The sequence below is a fragment of the Struthio camelus genome, chromosome 5 (genome assembly GCF_040807025.1).
Source record: "Struthio camelus isolate bStrCam1 chromosome 5, bStrCam1.hap1, whole genome shotgun sequence".
NCBI lineage: Eukaryota > Metazoa > Chordata > Aves > Struthioniformes > Struthionidae > Struthio > Struthio camelus.
In genome coordinates, this window is record NC_090946.1 from 63,916,589 (window position 1) to 63,938,505 (window position 21,917).

General features: G+C 37.1%; 1 protein-coding gene across 3 annotated transcripts in view; it reads right to left on the reverse strand.

The window, feature by feature from the left end:
- The window catches only part of PTPN21 (protein tyrosine phosphatase non-receptor type 21), a 43,612-nt gene that overhangs the window by 15,444 nt on the left and 6,251 nt on the right, over positions 1–21,917 (reverse strand). For all 3 annotated transcript variants that reach the window (XM_009689830.2, XM_068946749.1, XM_068946750.1), the window contains exons 3-10: positions 12,063–12,232; positions 9,290–9,387; positions 6,597–6,664; positions 5,985–6,055; positions 4,570–4,657; positions 4,077–4,165; positions 1,748–1,835; positions 960–1,039 (exon numbers count right to left, since the gene is read on the reverse strand). In XM_009689830.2, the coding sequence (XP_009688125.2) occupies positions 960–1,039; positions 1,748–1,835; positions 4,077–4,165; positions 4,570–4,657; positions 5,985–6,055; positions 6,597–6,664; positions 9,290–9,387; positions 12,063–12,232 (752 nt within the window). The remainder of the gene's footprint in view (positions 1–959; positions 1,040–1,747; positions 1,836–4,076; positions 4,166–4,569; positions 4,658–5,984; positions 6,056–6,596; positions 6,665–9,289; positions 9,388–12,062; positions 12,233–21,917) is intronic.

Genomic DNA, 21,917 nt, shown 5'->3' on the forward strand with positions numbered 1-21,917 from the left:
ACATAACCAATATTTCTCACCCCTCTCAAGAGGCAGCCAAGCTTAAGATAAGAGGGCTATTCCAAATTAATCCTATTCTTCTAAGTTGAGTTCACAATAAACATACTACTAGTGAGTTCTGTGGTACAAAACATCCCATTATCTCTCCCTTGGCTTCAGGGAATTTTGTACCAAGCCCTCCCTACGTAGTTTGTTGCAGACCTCCGTACAAAGCAGCAGAGTGGAACATTTGGGAATCACATATTTATTTTTTTTTTATGACAGGCGATTCTCTGGGTCTAGTTCTTTGTTCTTTGACTGAAGTATTGTAACTGAAGGACAGCTGGTACCTGTAGAGAAGAGTAGCTCAAATTCTAGCCCTTGATTTACAAATTGGATACCAGCCCATTTAAATCTAATTTGATTAATTGTATTAAATTTAGGTTGCTACTGCCACTAGTGCTACTCGAGCTATACAGATTCCACAGATACCCAAAGGACCACATACCTCTCAGCTGTCAATCCAGCACATTTCAAGAGTGCTTCACATGCACTTCCTGTCCTTTTAAAGGCCGTCAGAGTGATCTTTAAATGCTTTGCTCAAATGTAGGCCAAAATCCCAGTGATTTCAGTATCTCACAAACATTTTAGCATTAGTGGCCCCCACAACAACTGAGGTCTACTACAGCACTGAGATTCAGCACCAGGGGCCAAACACTGTTAATTTAGTAAAGATTGAAATTTAACATTGTTCTCTGTTATAAGGCTGAACTGTTTTTGAGCCCTTTTTAAAATCATTTTTAAATACAAGTTGTAGTAATTGGTGATAAATACTTTCTTATAAAAAATAGGAAAAAATCCAAGTTATTAGTTGGCATAAACGGAAAAGAAAAATAAAGATATTATAGAGGTTATAAAAGATGTTGGTTCCCAATGGAGCTTCAAGGGCATCAAGAGTTCTGCTAGTGTATGCTACTTACAGGCTGCATTTATTTAGTCTGTAAAATTTGTGTCTAGCCACACACATCCTCCACACATATTTTGCTGTTTCCATATCTTCCTGCCAAAAAAACGAAAAAAAATTGCTATTAGGTAAAACATGCTAATATGTTAAAACAGGTATACCTATCACCTGCTCTCACAGAAGCCATCAACATTTTTAAGATTAAATTGGCATTGACCAATTTTTCCTTAAAATTTCTCTTTGCAGACCTGAACAGGTACCCTAGCCTAAAGGTTTTATTAGATTTATGAAAGTTGAAAGCAGACGCCTTTTGTTGATGGTATTCTTATCAGCCACAATACTACCACCTTTTACAGCGTATACACATATCATGCTGTAAGATTGTCAAAAATTGCCTTCTTGACAAAGGAAACAAGTAGATGCTCCATGAACATGATTCTGCAAGGTTCACTGTGGCCCGTCCAGCAGGGCTCTAAGCCGTAATGTGATCTTTAAATGCCGCTGATTTAAAAGGCTAAAAAATGCATGCAAGAAATTTCACTGGAATGGTTCAGAGTACTTATGACCACCCGAACCAGTGTATTCACTGTAAAAGGTCAGATTTTTAATGCCTTCCCCTCCAAAGTGCCTTCCCTTAGGAAGCTAGCCAAAGACAGTGTTGCTATACTTGACTCATTCATACAGTTTAAAGCTGCTACATATATATATATAAAAAGAAATTTAGCTGACAGAATATAAAATTAGCAGTCTTAAACTGTGTTGCATTTATTGATGCCTTAGTGAAAAAAATAAACATCCACTCACAGTTTGGAACTGGATTGTCTCTTCTTTGCTTGCCAGCTCTAGTGCAAAAAAGGATTTGTTATGGGACATGTTGGCAATGTCATGCCACCTACAGACAAAAGGGAGAGAACGTGACTGGCAAGCTCTGGATCTGCAAGCCATAGAAAATGCAATTGAAGAACAGACCCATCTCTAAGAAGAGTGACTGAGGACAAAAAAAAATTTTCAATCTACTCGAACAAGTTAAACAACACTGTAATCGCACACCATCACATCCCTATTTGTTAAATGACTGCTGAAAGGAAAATAAGTATGTGACTCTTTAGAAGACATGCAACATTATATTATGTATAACAATGCATCTTCCACTTCAAATTTCTTTTCACTGATTTTTTTTTTAAGTCAATTCAAGTGAACCTAGCTATCAATAAAGGATAATGTCCTCACTACCTGAAAGGAAATGATGCATTCTAAAGGAAAAAAATGTCTACATTAAACACAAAGTAACTAAGGCATTACTCTCTGTGTTTTCTAGAACTCTTGCAAGCTGACAGATGATGAAAAGTTAGATTGTAAGATATAGAATGCCACATATTTATTCAATTTCCTGTTAAATTTAAATTTAGTTTAATCTACTAGTAACACATTAATATAAACAAAGTCTGTATTACTGATTTATTAGTTGAATGTTCTGCAGTGCACAAACACAGGGGAAAAAGCATGATCTACATACAGGTCTCCTTCTAAAGGTATTTATATAACTTCCATTTCCATTATATTGATGTGGCTCATAGCATTTTCTGTAGCTATTTACCAGCATACTGTGAGGCAGGGAATCCTCCTTTTGATGAAGGACAGAGAGAAAAAAATTAAGGCCTTGGTTCATAGCCATTTATGGATGCAATTATGAAACTACTGGAACCAACCTGAAGCCTAACCCAACCACTGTAAATTGCACTAGTGGGTCATTGACTTACGCTTTTTTTTGGTTCTCAAATACCCTGATAGATCTGTCCCCAGGGGAACTGCCCACAGCGATACAGCAAATCAGCTGTACAGAAGAGAACTGCAACGTGAATGCTTTTGGACGCTCTCCAACAACGTGCAACTTTCTTCTCATATTTGAGACAGATTCGCCATCCACACTTTGTTGGCTTCAATACTAAGTATTTCCAAACACCTCAGATTTTAAAAATGAATTTCGGTTTTTAAACAACTAGAAGCACGATGTAGCTTACAATGACGTATACGAGAAAGTCGCTCACACTACACAATTGTAGGAGTGAGTTTCTCTCTAACAGATAAAGAGATGCATATGAGTTTTCCCGGCACTTCGACTTATGTGAAATTTACAGACAAAGCTTCATTCATCTGGGAAAGCCAGACAGCAGAGCTGCCGTTGTTTCATTCTGCAAGAAGGGAGAGTAGAGCACCTCTACCACTCTACGCAGTGAAAAAGGACTTGGCAATAGCTCTCCTGCCAGCAGGAGTGAGACCATATTTGTAATGAACAGTGGAAAGCTAATGAATCTGTAAGTTCTAATAATCAAAGCCACTAAGAGACAAGCACAATTACCACTGTCTCTACTCTACAGAAATTCACAGGTTCCACTAACTTTTGGACTACAGGTTTCCAAGATTCTGTTCATAATCAGCTAAAAATTCAATTCTATGGCAAAGACTTTCTAGCTATAGTGATAATTACAATCTACTAAGAGCCACTAAACATATTTCCATATACATTTTTTGAAATTTATTCCAAATTCTGTCCTTGGATGCCTGTGCAGTCCTTCCTGAAGGCAGCTGGAACCAGGCCATTGCACGCAAAGACTGAATTTTATGTTAGTTAAGTTCTGGATACACTTAGGTTTACAATTTAACTAACAGAACATCAAGTAACAGACTAACTAAAATAATGTATGAATTTAAAATAATGACATAATTTATCATATTGCTCTCCTCTATCTCATTTATATATAGCATTTGAAAGTAATTCTTGGATATTTTCACAAGTGAATATTTCTAAGTAGTGACATAAATATTTCAGGACTTAACATGTTCTATATGCAAAGAGTTGCTTCTTTTTGATTTAGTAAATGTTTTACAATGACATATATATTACATACTCATCCCTTAGAATTATGGTGATTTAAAATAATCCATCCTGCAGCCAATACTTTGAAATTTTCCCACCGACTTCAGTATTCACACGAGGCCTACAAGACTGTCATTATCAAATGAATAAACATAGATCCTACAGCAATTTATGCTAGTGAGGAACCTACATAAAACGTTAAGAAGTAAGTAAGTGTATTTACACAAAGATATTTGAATAAAGACTAGCACTCACCTAAATACAACAGGAGGCCGGCCATTTTTGTGTTTCACAAAGATACCATCAAGACACGCTCCAATGAATATATCACTTCCTTGGCTGTCCTGTAAGGAGTTGTAAGAAATTATGTAAATACAAGAAAATTTCTTTGAGAGGAAAGCTACATTAGCAGCAACTACTTATGTAAAAAAAAGTTCTGGGAAACAAAATAACAGCGGCAATTCAAAGGTAATATTAAAGTTGTAATCCAGCTGAACATATAATGCTTGCTCCTTATTACTAATGCACATACATCCAACTCAACATAGCAACTTTTATATTGAAAAATCCCAGTAAAGTGAAATAGTTACAATAGCGATGCAACTCCTGATCAGGCCCACACATCTGATTTTCAATTTTTGGGGAGGGAAGGGAGTGACTTTTTTTTTTTTTTTTAAAAAAAAGACAGGGAGTAACTCCATTTAAACAGGGAAAAAACAACTAAAACAAAGATCAAAGCTATGTTTACCTTTGCAGGATAGCTCTCTTCACCATAGCCCTCCATTCTCTCCACTTCTTGCATATATAACATTTCTGCATCAGGAGGAGTAAGGCCTCTGCAAATGAAAACAATCAGATAATAAAATACTGTCAGTTAGAAAAATCCCTCTTTGTTTTACTCTGAATGACACTGTCAAAGCTTGACAAACATCCCCAAAACATCCAGGCAGCCATTAAATCCTACTGATTTCCATTTGTACCAACGGCTAACATTCTTGTCTTGGTCTTCACACTTTGATTCTAATATCTTCTTTGTCTCATACACCTCCGTAAGCAAACAGCAACACAAAGCAGTTAAAATGGCAGACAATTGTGACATCCTTCTTCAAATTCATCATTGTCACTTAATTTTCTCAGTTTATCAGAATGGGATAAATTGGCACACACGTTCAAGATCTAAATGTATCCTGCTCCTGTATACATGTTTAAGACCTATATCAAGATTGACACTGCACATTTCGGCAAAAAGAGGTCTCATCTCCAAAATAATAGCAGAATTGTAGCAGTAATGGTTTCAGCAAGACAAGGTCTGTACCTAAAGGTAATAGTTTTTATTAGACCATCTGGTAAAGTCCTTTTTCTCACAGATCTGCAGTAGCATCAGAGAGCCTGAAAGCTTGTGTTTCCCTGACTACCCCAGATGATCTCATAAAAGATATAATGTCTACCTGCAAAATCCTGTCTCGCTCATTCCTAATTCTGTGAATATTCATCAATCACATTAATCTGTTCCTCCACTTTTTCCTAATCCTATCCAGATTAGTTCTTTTTTGCTGAATCTTAAGCATACAATCATGTTACGTCAGCATTCAAAAACAAATGGGTTTGAAATTTTTTAAGCTTTGTTTTAAAACAGCGCAGAAAGATAGCAACTTTACAAATAGCCACAAACATTTTTCACTGAGGAACTGACAACAGAAAACACAACTTCAACTCTCCTCTAACTTACTGTCCTGGGCTCCTGTATTTTAGCTGCCTTTTACTTAGATCATAAGGATCTTGCACAGTAATGGTCTCTGGGTCTCTACATTTTTAGAGCCCACAGTACCTGCCAGAGTTGTTTTACAAGAAATATCCTTAATGGAGTCACAAATTCAAGCTGTAAACAAGTTTTAGAAACTTTATAGCAATCATCTACTTGGGTCCCATATTCCTAATTTGCAAGCAGTACTCTTTCATTTATTCTACAAAGGTCATTGGTTCTGGTTCTCCTTTCACATTCATTCACTAAAAACACCACTTCACTTTAGTGAAGCTGTATCAGTGCAAAACTCATCTAAACAGCAGGCAAACTTAGTCCAACTGCCTTCTGAGATTTCCAACTTGCTGAGCTATTCAAGCAACCACGTCAAAAATAAGCAATAGAGCATTTTAGAAACATACCTGTACTTTTGATGTAGCAAGGCAACTTTCTGTGTTGCTTCTTCCAATATCTTTTCTTCTTGTAGCCAACCCTTAATGAAGGAGAGCGTTATTGAATGAATTACAAAAAAAAAAAAAAAGAAAGAAAACTACAAAATAAAACAGTTAGAGTATCTTTACATAACGGAAGAAGTCCTCCACTCTAGGCTTGGAGCTCAGATGCTGTAAATGAAGTAATACTAAATTTATAAAAGAAAAGGAAATAATGCATCTACCTTCTCCATGCAAATGAAAACAAAAAGCACTAGTGTCACACTTTGGGATTGGTTCTACTAATTTTCCCATCTCCATCCCAACCTTCTTTTCTTTATAATACAAAGGATAAAATTCAAAAATCTTGCAATGCCTTTGCTTCTATACAATATAAGGCATCATATCTCCCTCTAGTCTCAGAAAAAAACTTTGTTAAATTTGATAATTTGAGGAGCAGTAAGCTAGAATGAACCATGGGGTTTTTAATAATAAATTGCATTTGTCAATCTGGTATTTGACTTGAGGACATGGGAGGGGTCTTCAAACCACAACTTACTTTTGTTTAATAATATCAAAAAAGAAGTTGAAGAAAGTACTTACCACTGGAAACAAGGCAAATCTTTGTAGAAACTCCTGAGATTCATACTGATCATAGTCTCCAAAATCAGCTAAAAAATAAAAAAGGCCTTGGATTCTGACATTCATAACAAAATGATTTAACACTTGATTAATAACAGCAGGATCTCCGAGTAACAAATCTCTATCCTACGGAACTATGATCTGAAAAAAAATCAAACAAGCAAACAAAGCAACGAGTAACGTTTTCTAAGAGGAACAGCAGAAACACAGCCTACCTTTTACCATGTTCAGAAAAACTGGTAATGCTCCTTAGGGATTGAAAAGGGGAGGAAATGATAAAACAATCAGAGTGCAGCTTTAAGTTCTTTGTTTTTTTTTAATCATTGAATTATAAAATGGTTGAGGTTGGAAGGGACCTCTGGAGATCATGTAGTCCAACCTCCCTGCTCAAAGCTGGGTCAAGTACAGCAGGTTGCTGTGGGCTGTGTCTAGTCAGGTTTTGAATATAGAAGACAGAGACTTTACAGCTTCTTTGCGCAAGCTGTTCCAGTGTCTGACCTCCCTCACAGTAAAAAACTTCTGTATTACGTTTAGGTGGAGTTTCCTGTTTTCCCTGAGCACCATTGAGAAGATTCTGGCTCCATCTTCTTTACTCCCACTCATCAGATATTTAACCATAACAACTGTACTTGCAGCAAAGAACTGACAGACTGCTCTACCTTGCAGCGTGGTTCAAACACTTGGTAGGAACAGTTGGAGCATCCTGGACACTGGCTACTTCCCATCACAAGCCTTTCTGCTTTGGCATGCAGAAAGTCAAAACTAGAAGCCTAGACTTCCCTGACTCAGCTATGCTCCGAATGGATTCAGTAAAAATTTGGATTCTCTGTCATGCCAAAAAGGCATCCCAAAGAATTTGCTCCTTTGTCTGTTTCCAGGAAAAAACTAACCAGCTTTTCAAAGAGGAGAAATAAAATAGTCTAAATCACAAAAATTATATACCAGTCTCACAAGAGAAACTGTCTTAAGGGACTGCAGTTTCTACAGAATGGCTGTTCCAAAACATATACACATAATCTCCAAGTACATAGATCTTATTTAAGCTATCACAGATAACCTATAATAGCATAACAGAAGGATCAATTAGGAACCAAATGATTAAAGGGGAGGACTTGTGCCATGCTAGACTTAACATAACACTTGAGATAAAAGTGTTCAGGCCAGTTCAGAATTTCAGCTACAAATCAGTCTCATGGGGAAGAGAAAAGTAATCGGCTCTCTCGAAAGAGCAAATAACTGCCTCTAGTTGCTCATTTGTTAAAATTAAATAATCTACCTGGTATAAAATACTTTAATCCAAGTACATTAATTTAAAAGCTGTGCTTTTTCTGAGTTATTTTTTCACTGTGTTTCCAACACATACAGTTCTCTTATACAAGACTGAAAGAGGAATGCAAAAGTTAAAGGATAAATATTTTCCATCTGGAAAGAGGATTATACTGAAAGATTCCCATAAACAACTCACTGAGCAGAGACACATTTATACTGTCCAAAGATAGGAAAATAATGAAGCAAGACTTCGTCAGTTGAAAGCTATTAAATCCTGGCTTGGATTAAACAAAAAATACTGTTATATAAACAAGAGATTAATATTAATTTACCCTATTGCACTAGTATGTATATTCTCAGAAAAATAACAATTATCATCTTTAATGCAATACTACCAGCACACAAAAAGGCAAAAAAGCAAAGTTGTATGTACTGCAAATGACGTTAGGTCCCTTTCAATTTTGGCAGTTTTACAATTGCTGTTACTTATATTGGAGTGGCATCCACAGTGAAGCAAAACATAAACACACAGAATGAAGCTGTCATCGTTCAGACACACAAAACAAAACTGTTGCCATCAAGAACTTATATTTTGCGAGACTTAAGATTGAACAAACATATTAGCAGGAAGCACTGGACATTATCAGAGCAAACAGACTGAAGACTGGTGATTCTCTATACACTCCACCCCATTTGACCCTCATTGGAAAGAACAGAGCAACCATTTTCATGGGAATTATAGAAGTGAGTCTTCAGCAGAGATTTGAACACAGGAACTGTTGACAGCCTTGTGAACTAACTTATCTTAGGTGTTAGGGCATTTGGGAGAGAAAGTGGAGATACAAGTGCTACTGTATAGTCACATTTGCTTATTTATTAAAATATGCCCTCTTCTCCTCCTACTGTGTCAGAAGTTTTCAGTAACAGAGACAACAGATGAAAGGTCTGCTAACCTAAGAAGAGGACTCAAACTGCTTGTCTCCAAAGGAATTCAGGTGTCTAATTCAAACCCAAACTCTGGAAAGAAGCACTAGGTACACCCAGGTACGCCTCTGAGCATGGCACACGTACACTAGCAAGTTCTGGGCCACTGATCCCGCTGCCCCCCAAGCCCACATGCTGGGTGATGTGGTTCTAAGGAGCAACTTTCATAACTTACTGAACTCTCAGGAATGTAACGTCACTATATTTGTAAGGCTATTCATTCAAAACAAAAATGTATTTCATAGAAACAGAACGCATACTTGAATGCAACTATGTCCTGCCTTTTTTATTACAGAAAGGAGAAGGGTGATTATTTCAGAACAAGTAGAAAACAGGCAATTAAATACATCACCAAATTTCCAACTGCTACATTAGCTACTTGGCATAATTGCCTTACTCACCTTGAACAGCTAAACCAGCCAGATGTATTGCTTGCTCCAGTGTGCAAGGAATGTTGCCCTCCAAGATATCTTTCTTTAATTGCAAGTAATACTGATACCTATACAGAAAAAAAGAAAAAGCTGACACTGGCACCTTAATTTCAAGGCAGGCCAAACAAATATGCTTGCATGTCCTATTCCTCTCAACTTTTCCCGCTCTGGGTGGAGGGTAGTCTTCCTCATAATTCAGGCCCATCCATGGTTTCATGGTCTTTGTTAACTCTTCCCTTACCTCATGCACAGCCATCACAGAATCAAATCCTATTACCTCTTCAAAGAACCTCCACAAGTTCTATTGACTCATTACATACACATATAATCTATCAGCATTTCCTTATTTTTCTCTCTCCTCTCCTTAATATCGTCTCTTCTTTACAACATCCAGTATGCTGCTGCGGTATTGCAATATTACTTCCAGTAGATCTAACATTGCACGACCCTGCAATCACACTAGTGACTTTCACTTCCGCACTACAACTTTTGAGTATATTCTGTTCTTACCTTCAAGGCACCCCGTCTCTTTTCTTGTTTCATCTGACCTATTCCTGGGTCATCTCTTGCACATGGCAAGCGCTACTAACGGTACCATTCGTCCAAAATCTCAACCACTATTTCCTTGAATTCTTCTGTCCCTTCAGCCACCCATGCAACACCCAATCTCAGCCAATATAGCCAAAAGTCACAAGTGTAATGACACCTGAACAGGGATTGCCAACAAGAACATTCTTCTTGTATGCAGTTTTAAAAGGTTTTTTTTTTTTTTAATTTCTTCATGCTGTAGGTTAATTCTTGTGATGGAAGAGGCTTCAATATTGAAAACGCTGAAGCATGTGCTCCAATTCACTTTAGTAGTTAGAAAAGTTAAGTAAACTCCACACAACTTCTGATCGTTAGAGGCTGAATGACAACTTTCTTCCTTCACTAGCCCGTTAAATACAGTGATATATACATACTGTTTAGAATCTTCCTGGATCTACTACAAAAAAGCAGTATGCCACATGGCAACAGATAACATCCTCGTATAAAATACACAAACATAACTGGGACTACACGTTGGCCTTAAAAAAAAAAGGAAAGTTAAAAAAGTCACAGTATACCCAGGCATTTGGGAAAAAGAAATCTTCCCTAGTCAAGCAGTAGATCCTAAATTCTTTCCATAGAGTAACTGTTAAAAGTAGACAAAGAGACAAAGAATCATGGCACTACCCCATGATTCTCCTTTACCTATGATTCTTACCTTTCCTGATTTATATTCAACAGAACTTAAAAAAAAAAAAAAAAAAAAAACACTTGATCTCATTTATATTGAAAAGGGATAAAAAAACCCATAGATTTCTCTGAAACTAATTTAGACTCTCACTACTGCAAATCAAAGCAAGTACCATCGTCTAGGACCTGAATGCAAGGTTGGCACATAAATTTCTGTTTTCTACATGGCAGTATACTGCAAAATTGCTGTTAAAGCTCCAGAATAAAGCCATATTCTTTTAATGAATGACAGCAACAAATATTAAAGGTTTTCAGTTGATTTAGCTATTTCTCATTAAGGTGTGACATTTATCTTACTCTAATGCTTCCTAGTATACCAAAATCACAGGACCTGAACCAAAGATTTATTAAAACATAACAAGAAAGATCACTAGAAAGACTTGAGCCAGTAAAAGTGCTGAGAGAAAGCCTGGCACTTCAGAGCTTTGATAAAGAAAACAATCTTACAAAAAAATTACACACAAAAACAAAAACTAATGCCACCAGGCATTGAGTACCAGAGTACATTACAGCACCCGTGTCTACCAAGAGGTATATCTCCATCAAAACCTTTCACATCACAGTTAATGGGAATAGTCTTTCTCAAGGCATTTTAGCACTGGAATATGTAAAGACAATGTCTCATGATTATAGAATAGGATAGGCAGGGAAAGAGCTCTGGAGCTCTGGAATCACCTGGTCCAACTCCCCTCTCAGAGTAGGGCCAATCTGAAGTTACCAGCTTAAATGGGTTAATTAACATAAGAAGATATTTCTGAAATAGCAAATATGTTCATAATCTCATCACAATTTCCTGTACTTGCTTGTCTATTAAAAATAATAATGAAATCAATACAACTATGAAAGTTAAGATGCTAGAAGAAACCAGTGTAGAGTTATATAAGAATAACTGGCTGGTATGCATGCTCAGTTGAGCTTTTCTTCCTCAGTTAACACCACTTGTGTGACGTTCACCAGATTCACAAAGCAACAGCAGAAGTGGATGAACGATATCAAAGCTAACATCCATCTTCAGTATCCAGTGAAATATAAAATCACAAACTGAGGCTTAGCCAGTAGTTTGCCTACATGCTCAATAAGTATCAGAAGGTACTGAAAACAAATAAAGGAAAGCATATCTCAATAAAACCTGCAAGCGATGTGTGCTAGATGGACTTCCTGGAGAGCAAGTTATGGCTATTCCACAAAGAAAAGAAACAAACAAACAAAAAAACCCAATAAAACAATTATAAGTCTGATCATGCAAGAACGTATAAAATGTTACTGGGAACAGGTTCTTTGCTTAGTTTATCGTGTATTTTAAATTGTCAAAAGGGAAACAAACACACAGTTTGAACATAATTTCTGCCTAAAGGAATAATTTCCATTTCTATATAGATGGGAGAGGAGAAGCAGATAATTTTGAAGTAAACTTTACATCTCAGAATGGCAAAAGCAAAACGATAAACACATATATGAAGTTTACCTGGTAATCTCCTGCTGAAGCTGAGAAACAGTAGGCACGTAGAACACTACCCCAAAATACACAGTTGGCTCCAATGCATATTTGTCCAGCTGCTTTTTCAGAGGCTTGTCCAAATCTACCCATCTGCGCTGATTCTGCTTATTATAATACCACAAACTGAAATATGTAATCTGAAAAAGTAAGAGGCATTTCAACGATTAGAATAAGTTTATATTACAAAATCAGAGAAAATACACTGTATAGAAGTCTTGCTACCTAGAAATAAAAGCTTTAAAACAGTCTAAGGCAATAAGTTTTTAGATTGAAAAATCAAGAGCAATGGAGACTGATATTAAATCTTATTTAATAACAAAACCAGATATTAATTCCAGGTAAGCAATCCATGCATAGAAGGCCCTGTCCCTAAAATACTAGCACATCTACTGCCTATTTGCACCCAGTCCTCAATCCTGATGGGACAACTCACAGATTTTAGCAGTAAGCATTTATGTTTCATGATAGGAAAACATGAAATGAGGAGGCTAACAGAATAAAGACACTGAACTGCAGGAGAGTAGACTATGGCTTGTCTGAGGAACCAGCGGGCAGGATTTCATGGTATGCTGTAGGACAAAGGAAAGCAGGAGAGCTGGTCAATCAACGACAAACTCATTAAAGCACAAGACTGGTTCATCTCTTTGAGCAAGAAAACAGGCAAGCACAGCAGCAAGCTAGCTTGCCTGAGCAGGCAAGTCTACACTGAGGAAAAACACAGAAAGAAGTGAACAGGAGATGGACACAAGGACAGGCAACAAAGCATGGACAAACACAGGGCAAAGCTCAGCCGGAACTGAACCTAGCAAGGGATGTGAAGGGTAGCAAGAAGACTTCAATGGATACATCAGCGACACAAGATAAATCAAGTTGTTAGTCTTCTCTTCTTCAGGCTGGACAAACCTGAGGGTGGGAATCTAATAGCGATTTCCACAGTCTAACATGGGGTCATACAGAAGATAGAGCCAGGCTCTTGGGAGAGATGCAAAGCAAAAGGACAAGAAACAATGGTCAAAAATTGTTTCACAAGATACTCTGACTAGATAGAAGAGGAAAAAAAAAATTAAAACAGCATTAAGCACACACTAGTCCCAAGAGGGTGAGGGATACCCATCCCTGAAGACTTTCAAAATTCAACTTGGACGATGCAATCTAACATTGATTAGACAACTTAATCCATCTTAATCCTCCTTAAGAAGGAGATTGGACTGGACAACTTTGGAAGTCTGGAATTTTTTCTACAACTCCATGTCAGGGTTCTAAATCCACACTGCAGAGCACCCATTCAATTTTAAATTTCTCCGCTATGTTTAAAGTCAGCTCCTGCAGCGCTTACTTCATTCAATTCCAGACTGTCAAACAGATGTGGACTGGAAAATATTAACGTCATTATCATAGCAAAATGAGAAACTATAATTAGAATATTTTAAATTGAAGGAGGGAGATAAGGGAACGCTAGGAAGCACCAATTATTTGTGCAGGCATTTATATGGGAATTCTCCAAGTACTTGCTACATGTAGGCTATTATAGGTAGCAGAAATACCAGCACCTTCAGTCCAACACTTTTCTTTATATATTTGCAGATGTTTTTAATTTATAGAAAATAAAGCTATTAAGGATGAAGGTTCATAAAATCAAGGAATCTTCATCATAATTTTTTTACTTCAATAATTTGTGTGAATTGGATTTGGAAAAACTGTCTCCCTAACAAAATATTGCCTATTGTCACGCCCAGAAGCTCTGGCATTTCCATGCTTTGGAGCACAGACTTAAAATTCATTGGGGAGCAAGTGCTGGTCGTAGGGAAAAGGCATTTTAGCACTTTCTAACCCTGCGAAAAGTAGATTACAGAAAATACAGAAAAATATTACAGATGTCTGAAAATTCACATATACCTATCATCTTAGTTTATAGTAACAATGTGTTGAAGAGTCCATCCTCAGGTGATTCGCTCCATCACCTTACAGCTGAGACAGGCTGACTAGACTATGCACGTACCATAACCACAGCACAGTAAGTATGTTGCATCCCAGACTTCAAGAACAACAGTGAAGTTGATTCTCTGTACCAGCAGGGATCAGTAAGAAATTTTGGGCACAAAGGCCAAGGTGCAGCATTAAATCCAGAATAATATCTCTTCCATAAACACATCTTCTCCAGTGGAAACTGGGAAATCAGAGCCAATTCTAAGGCTTAATATTCCTCTGATATTTAGCAAATACTTCTGAAGTCTACTGGCAAAACGTGCTTCTTTGTCCTTCTCTAATTAAATATCAATACAGTTTTAAAATATTTTTGTTTTCTCAATGCTTAAAAAATTATTTAAAAATTATTTTTACACTGCAACCACAAAAATCAGTATGCAGAAAATAAAGAATGTTAGAATGAAGGCTACCCATACAACCTTAATTGAGATCCCTTCTGCAAGCTTGAAGACAACACTCGTCATATTTGGCACCAAAATGAGCTGTAATTCAGAAATTAAGTTAGAATTGAGTAAAGAAAAAAAAAAAGCTGTTTTTCAGCACGGTGAAAGATGTCTGCAGCACAAGGCAAAATGCTGCTCTATGAGAAATACTCTCATGGTTAGGAGAGTTTAAAAATCACCATAGAGGAACAGATGCTATGCCAATATCAGAAACAGTTCTCTCATAAAGCAAATCCTACAAATCAAAGTTTCCACAGGAGGACACTGTGTTCTTCACTTTTGAGACCTGAAAATGAAGAGTCAGGTTTAAGAAGTGATAAATACTTTCAGCTACAAGAGGTCAAAAGGAATAGGAACACAAATACTCTAAAAATGCTGTTTTCTAAACAAACGGGTGCTAAATTTCTCAGTTCCGGCACACAAGACTGACCGATACCTTAGTCATGCGGGCTTTTATTTCTGCACTTCAGTCTCCCAACCATAACATGTAGAATGCCGTATCCTCCACCATCCCCAAGGATATTGAGAAGACAGTAGCTTCACATTCTTTAAGATGTTAAGGATTGCAACAATAGTACAACAGCCACTCCATTAAGAATTAAACATTACATTCATTGAAACATCACACACTGCAAAAATATATCAAATGATTACCCATCATAATCCATCATTCACACCAAATGAGGAAAGGAATGCATGCAAAACAAGCATGTCGTCAGTTACAAGACTGTGTTAATCACAGCGCATACATTCATAGAAGGCAAAATAAGACTGTAATTCTGACGTTTAGTTAACCTCTGTGTGTTAAGGTGTTCTTCTGCCAGGCTTGCTTTTTTGAAAATGTAATCTATACATAATGCAAGAGGAACAGTAAACTAGCCAATAAGAATAACGTTCAGTTACAGTTGAACTCTATACCATAAGCTGCTTGATCCCACTTGCTACAGAGCTCAAAAAAAGAAAGCCTGCTGCGCTTGCCCAGGCCACCTGCCCAACAGGCCAACGGCATCGGCCCCCGGCTGTATGACCAACCTCCAACACAGACCAAGGCAGGCACTTGAAAGCTGATGGTAATAGCTACAGAACCACAGAGACACACTATCACAACTGAAAGACTCCTATGAAGATATCATGCAGACACTTTTGGAAACCAGCTAAACACAGATGGGAAAATCTCCAAGGCATCATTTGAATAACTTTCATCTCCAAGCTCAGAGAAATCTATTTAAGCCTCAAAAACACAGAGATTTGTAACATAAAAGAGAGGAGAGAAGGAATACAGATCAGTGTTGCGAACTCCCTGCATTAAGATAGCCTTGACTCTACATCCTTATGTCTAAACTGAACGTGTAACCTATTTTTAAGAGACGACGATCACACAGACTGGCCAGTTTTGTTAAAACACAGATCACTTTTTCTTATCTAAGTGCAGGACTGAGTGGTTACTGGCAATACAGTTTAATAAAAATATTTCCACGTTTTCAAATATTATCTGTAATCCAGCACACCTTTAAACAAGATTTTTCCTGATTTGTCATATTTTCCCTTACAAACTCTTCCAATTTTAATTATCAAAAATAAATAAAATAAAAGTCAAACAAAACAGTATGGACCAGAGCCTGTCTTTTGACTTGTATGCAAACCTCTCCCTTGACTTCAAGGGCAGAATTTGATCCTGTGAGTTTTTAGAGGAGCTTATGCACCCTGGAATATTCGCACTGATTAAAATAGAATCCATTTTTATTCATTGCTAAAACATTTTATTATTAGCAGTACAGGACACCACCCAATTCTAAAAAAAATGTCATGACATAACTCTTAAGATATGTTAAGCTGTTAAGATTAACATTATTCTAAGTTTCATTTATTTTAGTAACTTATTGATCACCCAATCCCTCTGAAGAAATTTCAGTATGAATAAAAGGAATTTATAATTTATGCACAATTACTTTCTGTCTAGCTGCTTTCTGCCATTACAGAAAGACATAATAAGCATTTTGTATAAGACTTCAAGAGCTATCAAGAATGCAAAAATAACAAGAGTCCAACACAGTATTACAGCTCACAAGACCCACAGGTTATGGGAGGGGAGAGGTGTTATCCACCACTCATCTATTATGTCAGTCAGATTTCATAAGCTGAAGGGAGCAGTTCAGTATGAGCGCCACAGAACTACCTTACTGCAGGAGACTACTGTATATTTTCGAATGACAGGTACAATGAGAGTCAAAGAACGGTCACTGTTCCATCTTATGAAATCTCCAGTCTTAAGAAGAAGAGATTAAGGTGAAATCTTACTGTTGTCTTCAATGCCCTAAAGGCAGGGTATAGAGAAGACGGAGGCAGACTCTTCTTGGAAGCGTACACTGAAAGGATGAGAAACGGTGGGCACGAGTCGCAACACAGGACATTCCAATTAGATCAGGAAAAATAATTCACAATGAGGCTAGCTGAACAATGGAGAAGGTAGCCCAAAGAAGCTGTGTAAACTCTATCCTTGGAGATACTCAAAACTCGACTGGCCAATCCCTGAGCCACCCAATTCAAGCTGGCCCTCCGGTGAGTCTCCTCCGGGCTGGGATGAGATGACCTCCAGAGATCTCTTCTACCCCAAGTTATTACATGAGTCTATATCATTACAGAATGGGGGGTGATAAAGAGAAACATCTTACTGAAAACATCTTGGATGCAAATTAAAGAACTTTTTTTTTAATTACGTGTTATCTTTTAAGAACCCATACAAACACTGAGCTTTAAATCTTAAGATTCTCCTCAGTTTCCATATCTATTGATCATACTCTACTATTCATTTGTTTTATGATTTGAAACGGAAATCAATAACATAGTCCTTCTTCCCTGAACTAACCTGCTTGTCTTAATTAGATATAATTAGCTGCTACTTTTCATTTTTCCTTACATTATTTTCCTTACAGTGGACCAGATTCACCCCTAGCATAACTCCACTTTGGCTCTAAACTAAGGATCATTTATAGAGGTCAAGCATTCTAATTAGCACAATAAAAATATGTTTTAAAGTAGTATCTCCAGGTGTATTCTAGACACAATTTATGCTACTAGAAAAGAAATTTGAATGACAAATGGAAATGTCAGATATCTTCTCACACGCAAATTTAACAGAACCTGTTATGATCCCTGAACTTGATTGTGCCTTCTATTTTTCTACAGTATTGTATATCAAGAATAATTGTGTTCCCTAGATATTGAGAAAACCCTACTACTGCTTTTTTTTTTTTTAAATACAAAAATCACCCTCTTTACATCCTCAAACTAAGAAAAAACCCCACCTTTTGGGGGATGGGAAAGTAGGGAGGAGAAATAGACTTTATCATGCATTCCCTTGAGGCATAGCAGTGTTCAAAGTTTATGAATTATATACCTCATTATCCATTTCCCAGCTAATTTCCCTATCCTATATTATAAATTATACAGAATGCCTAATACATCACAAATAGACTGAAAAAGAAAATTGTTTTCCAACTCTTAATACGGTGCCTTCTGAGTAATGTAATCTGCTATCTGCCTCAAGGGTACAGTGACCTGAGGAATCATGATTCTAGGGGGTAGGATGAAGAAATAAAAAAAAAAAATAAAATAACTAGGCATAAATAAAACAACAGGAATGCAAATCAGATTATTTTTTCAAATTTTTCTTCTTTTTTACAGGTACTTAGAAACAACCCAAGCCATAAGACTTTCCTGAGCGTTGAAAACACTTTCACAGTATTGAGTATAAGTACTACAATTGGACCTAAAGATCTCAATTAGGTAAGAAGTGAATACTAAAACAAAAAATAACCCCTCAAGAGAACGGGGTCAGTCTCATGCTATGTACACCGCTAGATAATAGGTGAAAGCTTTATCCTATATCCAATGATAAGAACTAAGGAAGGAGACCGAGGGCCCAGAAAATTCTCCAGAAACCAGAGCAGATAACCTGGTCAAACAAATTGGCCAGGACTTCTCAGGACCTAGGGAGAAAGGAACCTGCAAGTCTTGCAGTGTACTGGCCACCAAGTAGAAAGCTGCATCCCTCTACATAGTATCATCACCCACTCTTCCTGCAGAAAAAGGAGGACAGTTAACTAACCTCATTAAAATCCTCTCACTTCAGAGCACTTTTACTTGTACTAAGCTGACTCATTTTTGTGGTTGTTTTAGTAGCGACAAGATTGTCAACTCCAGCAGGCTGCAGAAAAGATATAGTAAAGTAACTAAATGACTAGAAGGAGAAGTCAATCTCAAGTCTCAGTCCTTTCATAATGTAAACCTTTCTTCCAACCCCAAATGACTTTTTCCTAAATATTCCAATAACATTTTCACAAATGCTATTTTAACAAAGCAGTTAGCAATTATAGTTCAAAGTAAAACTGCAGGACAAAGAAACAGTAATAATAAAAAAATAATATTTTGCAAGCAAGGAATTCTGATTTATTCTACTGTATTAAAATTAAAGCACTGCATGAATCACAATATACACTTTTTCTCCTCTTCAAATGTCTTAACTACACCTTTTTCTCCCGATAGGCAAGGCAGATTTTGAGTTACTCGTCAGTATGTTAGGCAAAGGTAAGGAGGAGACAAACCACAAGCTAACGAGCAATACCTTCATAGTTCATACACTGCATATAACTCACCAAAACACTATATCCCACATTCTGAGCTCTTGCAAAAACAGGTCAGCTATCAATCTGCATGTCCAAGAAATGTAATTTGTTTTTCTAAACTGTGTTACTTTTTCCCCACCATTGTCCAAGGCTGCAAGAAGGATGGACTCATGTATCTCCCTTTGACTCTCATCTTACACAGAACTGACATTGAAGAAAGTGCCACACTCCAGTTCGCCAGATTCTGAAATTCTCCGACCGCTTTGCAACTGAAAAAAGCAAAAATAGCCAAGGTAGTCTAAAATCACTTAACAATAAACTAATGTACTTGCTTCAAAAGTAAAGAAAACCTTTTTACTAACATTAGTATAAAACTATACAGTAATACGTAGACATTGTGACCATGACAAAAATACAGCTAAATGGTATTTTCAGAATCTGACCTAACTTTATAAAAAAACTAAAGAACTCAGGGGCAAGGCTTCCTAATTGCCACTAATGCTTTCACAGAAAAATCTGAATCCATTTCGTGCTGCTCGGTGTAGTAAACGCGCAGCTGACCACAAATCTTGTACCGGAATAAATTTATCTTTTCTTCCTTCAGGAAAAGGAAGAACCACAATATTTGCATTTAAGGTAACTACTGATTTTTAGCTCTCTGACTGCTTGCTCTGTTCAATTTATTCTGACTCCTAAGTTACTATTACAGCATACTACATTTCAGATAGTACCAAATTTGTTTTTCAGGAAAGCAGTATCTTTTAAATTAATAGGACTAAGTACATTGAAGGTTTATGTTTTGATACACATTTCCTCCTGATAAACTTCTCCTAATTTTAAGCAAAATTAGGTTCAGAGAAGCAGTCATTACAGTTCAATTACCAGCAGCGCTTCTTCTGTTATTTCTCTGTTAACCACGTCTCTGTCAGCCTTTGATATAAGGCATAAGCATATCATGTTAGTGATCCCTCTGACATGGCTTGGCCCAACTTCTATTTGCCAGTCAACGCGTTTACCAACACAGATAAAAACATGTTAGGAGTATTTATAGTTGCACTTCAGTAACACCATAATTTTTTCCTTATTTTAAACACACGCTTAATAAGCCAGCACACTGAATTTTAATGTATTTTCTCCAAGGAAGAGCTGTTACTTTGGACTTCAGAGGAAAATTTTACAGAACGGTTCAAGTATTTCTGAGGCACAGGTCCTGGATAACCTTGATCCTTTCTGCCATGTTCATGTCCAAAACAAACATATGAATCCCCATATGTACCATGCTGATCCTCTACACAGAAATTCCCACCCCTTGTTGACAGCATTAATTGTTGCAGCTGGGGCCAATTCTCTACCATGCACGTGAACTGAAGTCAGACTCTGCTTGCATGGAGAAGTAACAAAATTTGCCCCTTTACGCTGGCAAAGAAGTATTGCAAGAAAACAGAAATAAAAGAAGATCCAAGAAGAGAGGCAGGTCAGTCTTAACATCTCCCGCCAAACATCCTGCATATATCCAGCAGTGGTTACATTTAAAACATTTTTTATTTTCCAGTATCTGGCTTGTATGCTCATGCCCTAGATGCAAGACAGGCAGTGTCACACACGCTTTTCCCCAGCAAGCTAACAAACACAGCTCTCGGCACGTCTTCAAAACTTGCAATACCAGAACATACTACTTTTGCAGTAAATACAGCTTTTCCCACAAATCAAGTTTGGTTATACGTCTCTCCTGGGATAAGACACAGGCTGTGCTGCAAAGGGTAAATACTGTTCTCTCCCTCCCTTGGCTTCTTTCCCCAGTTTCTCAGTTTAAGAGAGCTGGATTACATACCCACTGCTGATGAGTCACATTCTGGGAATATCAGAAGATATTCTTCTTATTTTAATACATTCATTTTACTTTTTGGTAAAGTTTACCATTTAGCAACAAAATTAATTTGCCAATATAGTCAGTCTTCCTGAACCCTATGTCCATACAAATATAGAATACAATTTGGAAACTGAGAAACATTAATTGGAAAACCAAATTAAAACTACTGTCTAGCCATAATTCAAAGACTATTCTTTTAAATAAAGTAGTATCTGTCACAACAAATATCTTAAAAGTTGGCACAGCATTAAAAATAAGCCATTCGGTCACTGTCCAAATTCAGAAATTACACCCTGCACTAGGGAAGCAAACATTTATAAACGTTACCGCTCTATGTTATAAACGTTACCATTCTACAAAGGTAGAGATTCAGCTTATACCTCCTGCGATAAACTTTCCTGAAGTCACACGCACACTAAATGTCATAACTGCACATCTCATATACAGCAATCTGAAACGGATGCTTCAGTTTTCATAACTGAGTTAAATCCCAGCACTCAAATAAACAGTCATACTGCCGCATTGTTTAACACTTTCAATCCACACGCGTGCGGTTTGAGGGTGCTTAGTGCGTTCACAACAGGCAGCAACTTACAGAAAGTACTTAGTATTTCGTAGTATCAAGCACTAATGTCACTTTTGGCAGATTTAAGCAATGTACTGAGCAAGTTTTTCTTCCTGAAAACTTTGTACTCAGGAAGCAGTCAGGAATGATCCAGTATCTGCTTGGCAAAAATGACTATTTAAAGGCAAAACAACATTTTCTGAAGGCAAACTCTGGAAAGTAATTTATATCCCTACTTTCCATTCCCTTTTATTGCAACACATTTTCCTGCCAAAATAATCCATGCAAGAATGCATGACCGAAGGAATCTGCTCAAAGTTCAATAGTATACTG